Genomic DNA, 14330 nt, shown 5'->3' with positions numbered 1-14330 from the left:
TCGCTCACCAGCGTTTGGCGATCTCGGAAGCAACGTTTAGTTCGAAACAGGTTCGAAAGCACTACGCACCCCGGCCACTGGATCCAGCGGTTGTGGCACTACAAAGCGTAACAAGCAAAATTTCGCCACTGTGTAAAGATGTGAAAATGTGCTTTTTAAAAGAAAAATACTTGCATATTGCTTTCCGAATCGCACTAGTGCAAGGTGCAGCAAACGCACTGTAGCAAAGTGCAGCAGCGAATAGCCGCTAGCAGCAAAAGCGCGACAAACATCGAGTTTGTTTCAAGTCGGGCGTAGTCGCATCCAATCCGAACCAAGTCAGTCAAAGTTTCCGCATCATGGCGAAGCATCATCCAGATTTGATTTTCTGCCGAAAACAGGCCGGCGTCGGTAAGTACGATGTTTATTATTGATCTGAAAATGCCGATAGGACGGCGAAATATTGAGAAAGCCTTTTTTATCAACTGCGCAATGATAATGCTTTAACATCTCTTTGTTTTGATCTTGTCTTTGCAGCCATCGGACGCCTCTGCGAGAAATGTAAGTACGATACCTCAACGTTTAACATTGCGAAGAGCAATTTTTGGTAAAAACGATAATGAAGAGACGTAGAAGAAAATGATAGCATGCGTATAGGGCAGATATTGTGCAATTTACTTGGTAACGCATGTATTTATAGAATGCATTACATGGTTTCACGACACTTGCACTGGAAGCCGGGCATAACATCGGTGTGGCGAGGTTGTGTTGGCGCGCCAGCAGCACCAGTGTGAATGTGTGGTGAATATAATGGATGCTCAGCAACATTATGTGGATTCTTTTCAGCTGCGTGGAGCAAAAATGCCTATAGCTAAGTGAAGGAACAGTAGAACACAGTGATCACCGGTCTGATCATCTCCCGTTCATGTTTTTGCACAATGCGCATTGTCACACAGCGCGCGAGCATATGTCGTTCCTGAAATATTCTTGACTGGTACTAACGTTTGAGGATCTAATTGTATTACGGAAGACGACCTACAAGGAAAAGAAAAAAAAAATGCGCCATAGCGCCTTGCCATCCTATAACAAGTATCGTCCTCGTGCGTAGCTTATTTCTTGCTAGCAGCACACGTCAGTTGGCTCTTCTGCGCGTAAGCTTTTGTTGATTCAAATAGTGTTAATTGGGTTATAAATAGTGGCACGATGAAGTAAACGTACCTTTCGAAATTGTTCACCTCAGTTTTGACTGGGCTAGGCTGAACCGTGCTGGAGAAGCGCTACTTAAACCCGAGATCTGCGATGTTCATAGCAAGAAGGCAGAACCGAACAATAACACAGGAGAATTGTGCTTGCGTTCGCCTTTTGTGCAGATCGAATATTAGTACTACCACGTGGACATGTTCATCGCTTCGTTGATAGTCGCACTAGTTCTGCGAACAATCGGATCACGTCGAGAGCAGTGTCTGATGGTGCTCCGCCTTCTCGTTCGGCAGGTGACGGCAAGTGCGTCATCTGCGACTCGTACGTGCGGCCCTGCACCCTGGTCCGAATATGCGACGAGTGCAACTACGGCTCGTACCAGGGCCGCTGCGTCATCTGCGGAGGCCCCGGCGTCTCGGATGCCTACTACTGCAAGGAGTGCACCATCCAGGAGAAAGACGTAAGTGGCACTCCACCTCGAAGCAACCCCCTGCCGTGTTCGCAATGCCATGGCTAGCCAACACAAACACTGCCCTATCGCTTTGGCTCGCATCCATGTTGCCATGGTGCAAAACCAATACTAAGGCTCCCTTTTTAAGTGCAACATAAGGGTATTCCTGATGGTTCCCTGAGCATTACGAATTCTTGACAAATCTACTTGCAACAGTTTCAATAAAGCACTAATATCCAGTCGTCGAGATAGTTTACAACTGCAGCGTCACACCACGCTAGTATCCAAACAGGGCGGCCACAATGACGTCAGTGCACCTTATTACAAGTACATCGTTTTTCTTTTAGCAGGGACCGTTTTGCACTGGATTAGCACAGTTATCGATTAGTCGCTAGGCATAAGACGCAACTGTCGTGCTGTGACTTTTTTTTTTTTTTTTTAACGCAGCTTCTAGACTTCCTAGTACCCCAAGGTGGCAGCCACGATGATGTCAATGCAAACTATAATGTCTTGGCTGATTGATTTTACACACCATCAACATATAAGGTAGCAGAGAAAGCTCATAACTGGGACAACTTATTATAGGTCTAATTGTTTTAACTAGATTGCGTGTGCCAGTTTACTCAGAACTTGGGCACTCTCCATCCTTATGTGCGGCACTGCTGGGAAAACAATGCTTTTTGGCCGACTAGTCTTGCTTTCATGTTTAGCAACACAAGCAAAGGACTTGCGTGCGAAATATCTCAAAACTGTGAAACCATGTTTTGAGGTACTAAATATAATTAAGCAGTCATCTGGAGTAAGCTGTCGAGTCTTTGCTGAACCGTCTTCTGCTGAAGAGTCAACACTTATATATCGAAGACAATTCAGAAACATATGCAAAGTCTGTGTGATCTTGTGGTTTATGTGTAATATCAGCCTCACTGATGAGCGCATGTGGAACTTTTATGTCTGTTTCTTGCTTCACATTGAAAGAGAGCTTTAACTGATTGCCAAAAGAGTCTTGGATCATTCTGCCTATGGTGTTCCACAACATGCTTTGACATGCAGTTTAGGCTGCTGCATTTATTTCTGTCAAACGTTGAGAATGTGCGTCACTGGCTAGTTAATGGTCATATGAATGTCTTCAAGTGTGGGTAATGCTAAGGACACAACGCTACTGTCACCTGGATAACTGTGCACATTGTAACTGAACGTTCATATTTGTTTTCCATTGCAGAGGGATGGCTGTCCAAAGATTGTGAACCTAGGTAGCTCCAAGACGGACTTGTTCTATGAACGGAAAAAATATGGCTTCAAAAAGAGGTGACAGGGTGGCTGAGGAAGCCTTGCAGCCCTGGACAAGGCTTCACATCTCAATTCACATCTCCATTTCATACCTCGCCACCCTGTCGTTAGCAACGTTTTCTGGGTTCCCAAGTTCATCAGTTGTTTTCCTTTCTTTTTTTTATTTGATTTGAATTAAAGTTTTGGTAAACAGTCAGCAACATGTTTGTTTTGTACTCTGACTACCTGGCATGTCAGTGAAATGAGCTGTATCAGGGTTTCTGAAATCATGTGCTATAGCCATAATGTACCCACACAGACACTCCCAAGCGTATGCATAAAAAGTCTACGGCAAGCTAGTGTCATAAGTACAAGCATTTGCATCTGCCAGGCTTATGTGTGATGTGCTTTTTAAGTCTTTTGCAGTGTACAATTTCTGAGAAACTTGTTGCTTCACGCATGAATTGACTGTTCCGATGTAAGGACCTCTTGAACGGAGACTATACCGAGTCTAGGTAGGATGGCAAGAATAAGGTCCTAAAAATTGCGCACCATTTTGTAATGTACCGATAAATCACTTGGTGGTTGCAACTGCAAACAACATCTTTAGACATAACAGAATGGCCAAGAAGGCAGGCGTCAATATGTTGTCCACACGTTGGGACTGTGCAGGTTGCCTCAAAGACCATGCTCGGCCGAGCTCGAGCCACTTCCCTCCCATTTTTTTCCCCGAGGCTAGGGCCAGGTTTGGACCAAAGTGCTATTGTTGTAGATGGCTGTGCTACATGTAAAGACCAACCTTAACCCAGCATTCTTGTGCAGATGTTTTACCCACCCCTGTGAATGTTGATTGCACATGATACTGAGCAAAACAAGGCAATTCTTGCTGCCCATAATATTGAACTAGGTAATGCAGCCTTATGCTTTTGGACAAAACTGCGTAACAGTCAAATTTGCCCAAAGTGTCGCATGGTGCCAACTTATTTCATGGTCCTTTTCTGAAGCATCAATCCTTTTTCTGCATGAACAGCTTATAGGGATTGCCAGGTTGAATCCTTAATTTTGAAATAAAGCATCATTTCTTTAACAATTGACAGCTGTCTAGCCCTGGCCAATCATGTTGCAATCTGTGATGTGACCTACAAGATGGTCCAAGCACTTTCAATTTGGCCTTTTGAGTTTTCCAAAAGCTACAATCAATCTTATTTTACATCATTATCTGAAAGGCCAAATCTGGTCTGAATTAAATTTCATTTTTCAAGAGTAGTGTATTCTGGCATCATTCAATTTTTCCTTTGGTGTCTATTTAAGTTGTATAAACTATGGCACTGTGTTCGCTAAAATTGTTTCAGCAAAACTTGGGTTGTACATATAAAAAAATGCAACAGAATGTTGGATCTTTCAAGCTTGAACTGATGGAAGAAATTTGGTTCAGGAGCATAAAGCATAGCCGAGAGCCAAGTAACCATTTCATCTTATTTACCTGCTTCTCCAAGGGTGCACGCAGCAATTATTTAAAGTTTTGGTTTCACTCTGTAACGACTTAGATAAAAAGCTGAAAAAACTGGCAATACAATCTCAATACTGTCTATAGCAATACCTCCTTCCTCTTATGGCATTGAAGGAACACCACACTTCGGGTTGCTCCAATACCATGGGAGAATGATGTACAGTATGGTCTGCTCCTAAACAGAATACAAATTACTACCAGATTAGATGAGAGGGCATTCCTGATAATATGTTATCAATCTGTGTGTACCTAATGTGCTGTATCAGTCACTGATTTTCCCAGAAATGCAAAGTTTAATACTAAATTGATGTTTCTTACAAGGGTGGACCTTAATGTACACCACCTGCAAGTGCTGATGCCTTTTGAGAAAGGCAGTTAAAGACTGACTGCAACAAAGTTTCAGAATATAAGGAGCCTGATATATAAAACATTCGACGTTCTAAATACAAGTGGTGCACCACAAAATGCTTAAAAAAATATATTTGATAATGCAATGAAAAAAAAAAAAGACATTACCGCGCACTGTATATGATGCAAAATTCAGAATGCTGAGAACCGGCACAATTCCTCGACATATCCAAGATCAGGCGGCGCACTGTACATTTCCAGATGCATGGTTTCGGGTGCACGCATAGTCTGATTAGGTGTTATTTAATTAAAGGTTGTTAATAAGTAGAGAATTACCAGCCCTGCAGGTTTGCCAGGACTGCTCGCGGCGGCCACATTTCGATGAAGGTGAAATGCAAAAACGCTTGTGTGCTTGCGTTGTAGTGCACGTTAAAGAACCCAGGTGGTCAAAATTAATCCGGAGCCCTCTACTACGGCGTGCCTCATAATCAGAACTGGTTTTGGCACGTAAAACCCCAGAAAGAAGACGAAAAATGCTAGAACAGCATAGACTACTCACTTGTAACCAATTAATTCAAACTGAAATTTAATTTCAGTTCACCTTAAGTACCTTAAAATACACAGGGTAAAGCACATCACAAAGGGCTGGGTTTCTTTCTGTCCTCAGAACTCTGCTTTTATTTTCAAAAGGGGGAGAAAGAAATCGCCAGTAAAGGACACAGGTGAAAAAAACAGAACACTTGAGGCATCGAGACAAGACACTATGCTCTCTTAGCTCGGGCCAGCATCATCAACCCTCTGTGGCTCCGAGTTCTCTAAAAATAGTTAATAGTCTATGACACATCGATTATCTAACCGCTGCAGAGTGGAGAAAAAAACATCTTTTTCAGCTTCCTCCTCGTTTCCTCTACACCCTTTTTAGTCTACGACCACAAAACAACACCGAACTTGCTTCAACATTTTTTTCTTGCCATGCTCGCAGTCCAAGGGTGAGCGTGGTTCAAACACGAACACGTCATCAGCTCAATGAATGACGCAAGCATGCAGAGAAGAGTGTTCAGGTGAAATGATTCTCATGAGTGAACAAAATGTAGAGCCACAATTCCCAAATGACATTTTTTTTTCTGCAATTAGTGGGGGTGGTTATCTTTTGGCACTATGATTTGAAAAACTCTGCTGGCTATGACTATCTCTCATGAGAGGAACGACGATGCTGGTTTTAAAATGAGACACACCTATGTTCGTCACAGTGTCCTAGTCACTAAGTAGGCTAGACACGAGTCTACGTATAAAAACGAAAACAAAAAAAAGCTACAAAGTATGTCCCACAGACTTTGAAGAAGGCGATATGTTTTAACTTGCCTTCAGCTTCCAAGGCTAACGGAATAAAGTGTAAAATGTTGCACTGTACACTGCAGCAATTCAGTACGATGTGTGCCACATACTGTCCCTAAAACATCAATATCTAATCTTCTCATGCAACTGCTTTAGCACATCAAAACAGTTACTATGGAACCTATCGCTATCTGCAATCAGATATGTTAATTTGAAATAGACAGTCCCGCCTGCTAGGAAGTCTCAGACACCAGGTATTTGAAGTATGCAATTTGAACGAGAACTCAGTAGAATTGGATGGTATTCAATAATTTTTTTTTTGTTTCAGTGGCATTCATGCACAATAAATGTTTATAAAAGTGTGCTCTAAAACCAGCATCCTTGGTGTTGTTGTTTTTTTTTTCATTTCTTTCAGGGGGATTTTAGCCTTCAAATACGATGAATGCTAGATTGTCAGCTGCTGCGGACAAACGGAATCTATCTACTACTATATATTGCCTTCCAGAACCTTGAAACAGGGGTACCGTCGAGGAAAATGGGACTGATTAAGATTTATAAAAGCCAGTTCAATCAATGAAACGAATGCAAGTGTTGTAGTGGTTGTGCAAGTTTTTTTTTTTTTTTTTTTCTTTCCTCTACGATGTGCATGTTCAAACTCGCAACTCCTGTGCTATCACTAGGAAAATGGTGTCTTCAGCAAAGGGTGGTTGCACGGCCACTCGTGGATTAACAAGAATGTAGAAAAACCGCCTACCCACTTTGATGACAACTCCAGGCCCAGTGAAAAACTAGTCATCGCAACACTTTGCCGATCAAAGTACCGACAGCTGCAGTTCTGCCGCTTACTGGCTGAATGTCAATCAATTTTAACAGCAGACATGAAACGAAATTTTTAACAAATAAGGCATTTCTATCCAAACCAAGACCAGGTGTATGAACAAATGTGTCTTGAGGCTGAAATATTTAACAACTACATTGCGGTACTTTCAGAAACAAAGCACTCGGTTTACGCAAGCAGGTTTCGGTTGCTGCAGGCAACAATCTGCCCAGCACAATTTCGGTCTCAAAAGGAACTATCACCCTCAGAATGCTTGACCTGCTTCAAAATGAAAAAAAAGAAAGAGAAAGAAGAAGACATCATAGTTATAGAACAGCACCTGCTTACAGGACATGCATCGATCATGTAATGTTCACAGCATGTTTCGCAGGTGAACATGACATGTACACAACCAGCTCACAAAATAGATACAGAATAAGCTAAATCGAGCATGTATGTCCGACGAGCAAACAAACAAGCACACAAAAAAAGTGAGTGTGATAACTCAACACTGTACCATTCATTCTGCACTGCCTTGGAAGTTTAGGGGCAACCGCAGCCACGCGAGGAAATTTAACGGACTAAAACTATATGCACATCTCGTGTGAACATTTTTGTTCATATGACAAAAGCATGGATGAAGAAAAAGGCCGCATCCGGAACAAACATCACCAAAGCGACAACGAGTTGACACACAGGCATAACACCACACTCATTCTGAAAATAATGGATACTGTCACGCGTTTACCACCTGACAAAAAAAAAAGAAAACACTGTGGCATGAAGCAAAAACAAACTCGAAATGCAAGCGAGCGCCAAAGTTTGACGGCCCCAAGTACTGTATATAAGCATCTCGCACCACATCAAGATGCCAACCCTCTCGACCTTTTTGTTTTTTTTTTCTTCATTTTCCACTGACCAGCTGTGGAACAAAAGGCAGCAACAAAAAAGACATGGCAAAACAACCATCGACTTCGTAAGTAAAGACATTTCCGTAGCAGACGAAGGATACCAAGGGTACTTGCAGCAGAATTGCTGTGGAGCATCGTAGACAACAGCGGCTGTGCAGATTACGCATGGTGGCGACTCAGCCACTACACTTCATTATGTGTAAACTTCTTCAGCACCCCGATGTCGCAGCGATAGGCAACATCACGTATCGATACTAACCAGTCACCAACCAATTTTAGCGTTTGTGTGGTTACTTTTAAAGTTGTCCTCAGATTCTTGTTATTAGTAGAAAGTTGCCTTGATATAGTAAAAAGTTGCCTAAGTCGCATATTATCACTGCCACAGACTGAAGTTTTTTTTGGTTTTCTTTTTTCCTTGCACTAAAATTCAGCATCGTAGACTATGATGGCAGGTACTCACTACAGATTGAAAAATACAGTACTTCCCGTTCTGTTAACATCCATCAAAACAATTACATTCTTGGAGCATTTAGTAACATGTTGCTTTCCCAGAGCCACAACAAACAGGCAGTGGAAACTTAATTCCAGTCATTTGAGAGCGGGACAAAATTAAAAACAGCAGTTTTGCCGCAGAAGCCTCGGAACCTAGACCCCAAATTATGCATGTTGCGGATTCAGTACAAGCTTAGAAGAGGTCTACGCCTGTGAAGTAATCCTACCTGATATAGCAATTATCTCCAAGCCATCACTGGCACAAAATGGGATAACCGGCCGTATTTTCTTCCTTGCAAGATTAACGAAATAAGTACGTAAATATCTTCTGTACTCGAACCTTCAAGAAAAACAGTACAGTCTAACCTCGATATAACATAAATATAACAAATTACTAGATATATAATGAAGCAGATCTCAAATTTCTTTTGGCAATATCAGCGTGTAATGAAAATACATATGCTTATAACAAATAAGGAAGGTATGTTCACGTCAGATATGACTTCATTAAAACAAGAATCTACTATTAGCGGTGCTCGGTAAACAAACATATTGGTTTGCATGACGTACTGAACACAAGTGAGTACAACTAAGCGGTGAGAATAAGGCATGGCTAACGTCGAAAAGTTTGCACAATGCCGGTTCCACAAGAAAAGCTAAATTTCCGTACAGTTTGATCACACAGCTTGATAGAAGACCAGTACGCTTGTCAGACATATTATCGCAGGCTGTAATCATGAATTCTAGAGTAAGTGTCAAAGCTTCGTGGAAATTGAACTTTTTCTGTGATTCCACGGCCCGCAAACTTTTGACGAGATTATGAAGCAGCAACGTCCGGCTCCAACTCATAAGACAACCTTTTGACAATGCAAGCCAATTAGAGTCCACAAGTAATCTGCACAACATGACTGCTCCTAGACACACCACAGCAATCACCTGCCGTGCGTTCAAAACGGCATCACCATCACTACACCATCATCCCCACGGCTGCAACCGTTCAGACCCGAGGGACGGGGGCATCAAGAGAACAGAAAAGGAACTTGTACTTTCTCTCGAGCGGCCGCAGCGGGCCCTTCGAAACTTTGATTCGGGGGGACTGTGGTTATTATAGGCAGCGCCTCTCCTAGGGCGTATGTACACGAGACTGTACGGCGTCTGCTACAAACTGCCAAAACGTCACGCTGCTCTGATGTTGCTAACAGACAGAACATTCACACCATGAAGCAGCGTGACGGCAATCGTGTCTACTTTCCACCTTCACAGAGAGAGATAGAGGCCGGAAAAGACGTAGGCGGGATTTATATTGCGTACAGACGATTCGCCGAGCCCTCTTGGCAGTAGCTTGACCACTTACTCTGTAGAATATGTGTGCGTCGTCAAGCCTTGTAGCTAGTGTGTGATTCTGGACATGCCCGAACGAATTGGTTGACACGGACTTTACACTGTGAACATTCTAGCATCTTGCTGGCAAGCTGCTACAATAGCTCACCATCAGACTTTTTAATTTATGTAATTTTCTTTCCGCTACTGCACTTAAGAGTGTAACGGAACTTTCTCAAAGAAAAGAGTGCAATTGTGCATAACATGTACAAACTTGCTTTACCATACTTTTACAACAACTCTTGCAAGTCTGCAAGCGAGCTGTTAACGTGGAAGCTTTGTGACGATCCTGACCAATGCACAGTGTAAAGGCCAATCTTAGAACAGCAAGAGTGTTGCACCGACACATCTGATGAACAAGTGCATTAACATAGCACCACCGCTAAAAACAACGAGGCAATGTTTATGTTAGCGTCCCAGTAATCTTGAATGCAGCGGTGCCCATTGACCAAATCTAACATGGTCTTTAAAAGATCTATAAAAGAACAGCTCAAGCAATGATTCACATTACGTGGGTCATGCCACTCACACACACCCATTTAAAGCTCAGATATGTGCTTGAGCTTACGTCACAATGCATTAAAACATATTCCAGACCCAAACTTTCTTTTGTGTGTGCTTCCCACAATTTACTTACAACTTTACAATTAAATTCATAGTGCCAGAAAATCAAGTGCCAAGCACATAAACGCAGCGAGTGCAAATGATTACAGCATTCAAAACCGAGCACCACCAGTCAGCACGAGCAACGAATCTTGCTCCGAGGAGACACGTGCGAATCATTCAGAACAACGCGGGTCCGCGCAATGCAGCTAGTTTCTAGCACAGATGCTTACACAATAAAAGCCTCCCCAATATTGGGCCTCACGAGCAAAACAACAGAGCGAACACAAGATTCGCACAACGGGCGTCACACAATGCCACGGTCGATTCAGGCACAGGTGCTTTAAAAGTCCTACTGACAACAAAGTCACTCTTCCAGGAAGATGACACGGAGTGCTTCCATTGTCACCAGCTGTTGCACCGGGGAGAGATCCACTGCTACGATGTGGCATGTTGCAAGTGCGGAAGAGTTGACACAGCGCATCACGGCGGAGGAGTCTGTTCGTCAACATCACGGACACATTTTGTGCACTTTGGCAGTCAACGGGGGAGGAGGGTGGAAGTGTTGCGGAAGAGGAGTTGGGGAACAGTGACAATCTACGCGGAGGTCGGAAGAGAATGCGCAGTTCGCGTTCACAGCTGGTTTGCTTGACCGTTTGTAGTCCAGCTATCGTCGGGGCCGACGTCGTTTTTTTTTTTTCCGTATCCTTGCCGACCAGGACACACCGGTGGCCAGGAGAGTGGGCGTCGCCACGTTCCGTTAGATGCAGGCTGCTCACAAAACCCAGGACAACGGAAAGAACCAGAGTATGTGACGTCGGTTGTGAGAAAGCGTATGCAGTAGAAGTAAAGGAGTGACCAATGGGTGGGATGTGTGCGATTGAAAAGCAGGGGCAAGCCTAGTCAGATATGAAGAGAGCTGTCGGAGAAGACGACAGCTTCAATGACAAGATGGGCGAACAGCATACAAAACAAAAACAAAAAAAAACAGAGAAAATGAAAGGAAGAGAAGAAAAAGAATGCCTGGCATAATGCAATCAAGCTGAAAGCATTGTAGTGAAACTCAAAGGCCAGACCGGGTGTGGTCTATTCTCGATTGATCACTTGCAAACTGGCTAACAAAAGCACAAAAAGAATGAATAATAATAATAATGATATGTAGCAAGGGAATTCATCGATTGGTGCGTTTGGGTGGAATCAGAAATGCCAGCAATAAGTACATCGCCAAGTGATGACCCTTGTGGTTAAGCAGTGTCTGCATTTCCTTCAACTGCAAAGTCATCAAGTTCTGCATTACCAGAATTGAGAGCAGGACTGATAGAATTTCAGCAAATGCACATTGTGCAAAAATTGATAGCGTCAATTGTTACATCACACAAAATTAGAAGTGCAACTGCGAGTGACCAATCAAGAATGCAGTGCCACCAGGAAGGGAAAGGCAAAAAGTGGAACGTGCAAGCAGTGTGCGGCAGAAAAACGTTCAAAAAAATGAAAAGAGCAGAAATCAAGTGCGAGAGAAGAGGGAAGAAAGCTCAGGGGTTGAGTTCGCTCTCCAGCATTGCATCCAACTGGTCGGTCAAGCTGGCCAGCATGTGCTCAATGTCGTGAATCACGTCTCCCGAAGAGGATGACGACGGTGCTGGCGCCATCAGGCGACCGCCCGCCGTCAGGGACAGTCTGCGCAGAGGAAGAAGATGATTTGCAACGTAAGGACGAGGCCAGCGTGGAAACCAGCGGGGAACATGACAAGGACTTAGATCCCCGATGATTTCCGCATTTACAGATGACACAAACACATTTTTCTTGCTGATGGGACAATAGGTAATTTGCTAACAACCACACCTTGCATGCGCTAGCACAGTCTAGCATTTTGTCTACTGATGTCTGATCTCTTATCGACAATGCCACCAGTTTCTTTTAATGCTACCTTTATCATTTCCCATTCCATGCCTGAATGATCAGTTTAGCTTCCTTTCGTGTTTCGTTATGCTATAAATATCACACTCGTAGATCAGTACATACTGACATTTTCAAGGGTATTGATACCCAAGTATGCTACTAGCCACAGACAGGTTTCTTTCTCACAGTTTCGATGTCCCACAACTAGGTAAACATTTTCTTCACGAAACATAAGGTTGATCAATTAACAAGCACTTATTTACTCTCCAGGCTGTTTGAACGTTAGCTAATGTCGCAATACTTCAGCTAAGCTAGCTTGGTAAGCTTGGCTATGGGCTATAACTTGTCCATTACTTAGCATCAAACTGTGTCACTGAAACAATACAAGAAGACTCACTTGTCTACGGGGCGAGGGGGGACGGTGGGTTTTTGTGCTGTAGCTTTTTCGCGTGATGATGGGGGCGAGCTCCTGGGCACATCTGGAACAGACAAGCACCAATGAGGTCGTGCACACACAAGTCTCCCGTATTAATGGGCCATTCACGTAAAGTGCACCAAAATGTTCGAATCTAGGACTACTACCGATTACCCATTTGGGAATGTCAGCATGCAAGCACGCAATGCCTGGTGTTAGTGGTGGTGTTCAAGTAAACTGAATTCTAGCATTTTACACGACAAAAACAAAATGTGATTGTGAGGCATGTCGTAGTGGGGGGCTCCAGATTAATTTCGACAACCTTGAGTTTTTTATTGTGCCCCGAATACACAGTACCCAAGCGTTTTTTTGCATTTCACACCCCCTAAAATGCAGGCGCCACGGCTAAGGTCAAAGCTGTGACCTCAAGCTCAGCAGTGCCATGCCACAGCTACTGAACTAATCTGGTGGGTGTAGCGATGGTGTGTGAAGTGAGCAAGTGAGTGGTGAGGCGAGCACGCGGGTGAACGAGTGTGCAGATACTGGTGCACTGCTAGCATTTCAGGGTTATGCCGGCACTGCCCGTGTGGCATATGTGACATACATACAACCATGAAATTATAATGGCAGCAAGTCCCCGTCCTCTAGGAATTGTAATAGGAACCGCACCTCTAACAGGAACTTCTTCGGGGGGACTCCGGACGTCCGTTGTCGTCGTCGGTGGGCTGGTGCGATGAGGCGGTTTGTCCAGTCCATCCTCTGTACCGGAAGTGGGAGACAGACCGGCAGGCGCAGAAGACGTGCCGTGCTGGGGCAAGGGCGGAGGCACACCTTCTCCTGGCCTCTGCTTGATGGTGCCCACGTTCTCGCAGGCGAACGGGAGGGACTCCGACGAGACGCTGGACCCGTTGGAGTCCTTCCGGCGGACCAGGGTGCCGCTGGGCGAGAGCTCGCCGTCCGACGAGGAGGCAGAGTTGGGGGTCGACATGGCCGGTGGGGGCGGCAGTGGCGCCTGCAGAGCCTCGTCCGTCACACTGCTCGCTGACGTTGCTGGCGGGGGTGGTGGAGGGAGTGGCGGTTCGTCACGCGTTGTCGCCATGGTGAACCTGTGAAGGTTGACCAAGGTGAGGCAAGAAGAACGGGTAGACAATGCTCAGAAAGTGCTCTTCCGTGTTGCTCATTATTTTGCACCAGGAAATGCACATGCAGTTGAACCTCGATATAGTTAATGAATGCGGATATAACAAATTATAGCACATGAAAAAGTAAATATAAACGTGTCCCATCAATGCAAGAGCGTAAAAGATTGTATGTTTATAAAGCTATAACAAATAACGGATGTAATAGTAAAGGTATTTTCGTGACGAACGGACTTTACTATAACAAAGTTCGACTGTACAGCTCAAGTGCATGTGCACAAGGAGAAATTCATTACACCTGAGTCCCAAAAATCTTCTGGTCATTTAATATATATTTATGTGTTTGTGCTATTTTATAGTTCATTTTATGCTCTGTGAAAAGCTCTTCTTGTGACATGCTAAGTGGCTTGCTACTTGCTTTGCTTCTTTCCAGCTACTTAATGCCCGACATCTGCGTGCGAGCAGCTGGAAAACTGATGACTACAGAATAACATGATGCCATGTTACCGCAGCAAAGCCTTATACCAACGTACGTGCCAACTTGTGAACTTTAAAATTCACAAAAATCCCACAGACAAGACATCG

General features: G+C 44.0%; 2 protein-coding genes across 4 annotated transcripts in view; one reads left to right on the top strand and one right to left on the bottom strand.

Annotated features, from left to right (window-relative positions):
* The first annotated feature begins 266 nt into the window (after positions 1–266).
* Positions 267–3102, top strand: LOC119452908 (PHD finger-like domain-containing protein 5A). The gene is made up of 4 exons (XM_037714865.2): positions 267–390; positions 517–540; positions 1473–1639; positions 2850–3102. Exons 1-4 carry the CDS (start codon positions 339–341, stop codon positions 2937–2939), a joined length of 333 nt encoding a protein of 110 aa, XP_037570793.1. The 5' UTR covers positions 267–338; the 3' UTR covers positions 2940–3102.
* A 2298-nt stretch (positions 3103–5400) lies between these two features.
* Positions 5401–14330, bottom strand: part of LOC119452904 (caskin-2) — a 341285-nt gene continuing 332355 nt past the window's right edge. For all 3 annotated transcript variants that reach the window (XM_037714861.2, XM_049667374.1, XM_049667375.1), the window contains 3 exons: positions 13276–13712; positions 12589–12670; positions 5401–11969 (listed from right to left, as the gene is read on the bottom strand). In XM_037714861.2, the coding sequence (XP_037570789.1) occupies positions 11825–11969; positions 12589–12670; positions 13276–13712 (664 nt within the window). In that variant the 3' untranslated portion in view covers positions 5401–11824. The remainder of the gene's footprint in view (positions 11970–12588; positions 12671–13275; positions 13713–14330) is intronic.

This window comes from Dermacentor silvarum, chromosome 5, assembly GCF_013339745.2.
Source record: "Dermacentor silvarum isolate Dsil-2018 chromosome 5, BIME_Dsil_1.4, whole genome shotgun sequence".
Taxonomy (NCBI): Eukaryota; Metazoa; Arthropoda; class Arachnida; order Ixodida; family Ixodidae; genus Dermacentor; species Dermacentor silvarum.
Note: the sequence above shows the minus strand (reverse complement) of the source record. Positions and strands in the feature narration are given on the sequence as shown.

Excerpts from the sequence above, each read along its gene's own strand:
- LOC119452908 (XM_037714865.2), top strand. The coding sequence starts at position 339 with ATGGCGAAGCATCATCCAGATTTGATTTTCTGCCGAAAACAGGCCGGC. Across the intron at positions 391-516 it reads CCGAAAACAGGCCGGCGTCG|CCATCGGACGCCTCTGCGAG; the intron begins GTAAGTACGATG and ends TTGTCTTTGCAG. Across the intron at positions 1,640-2,849 it reads GCACCATCCAGGAGAAAGAC|AGGGATGGCTGTCCAAAGAT; the intron begins GTAAGTGGCACT and ends TTTCCATTGCAG.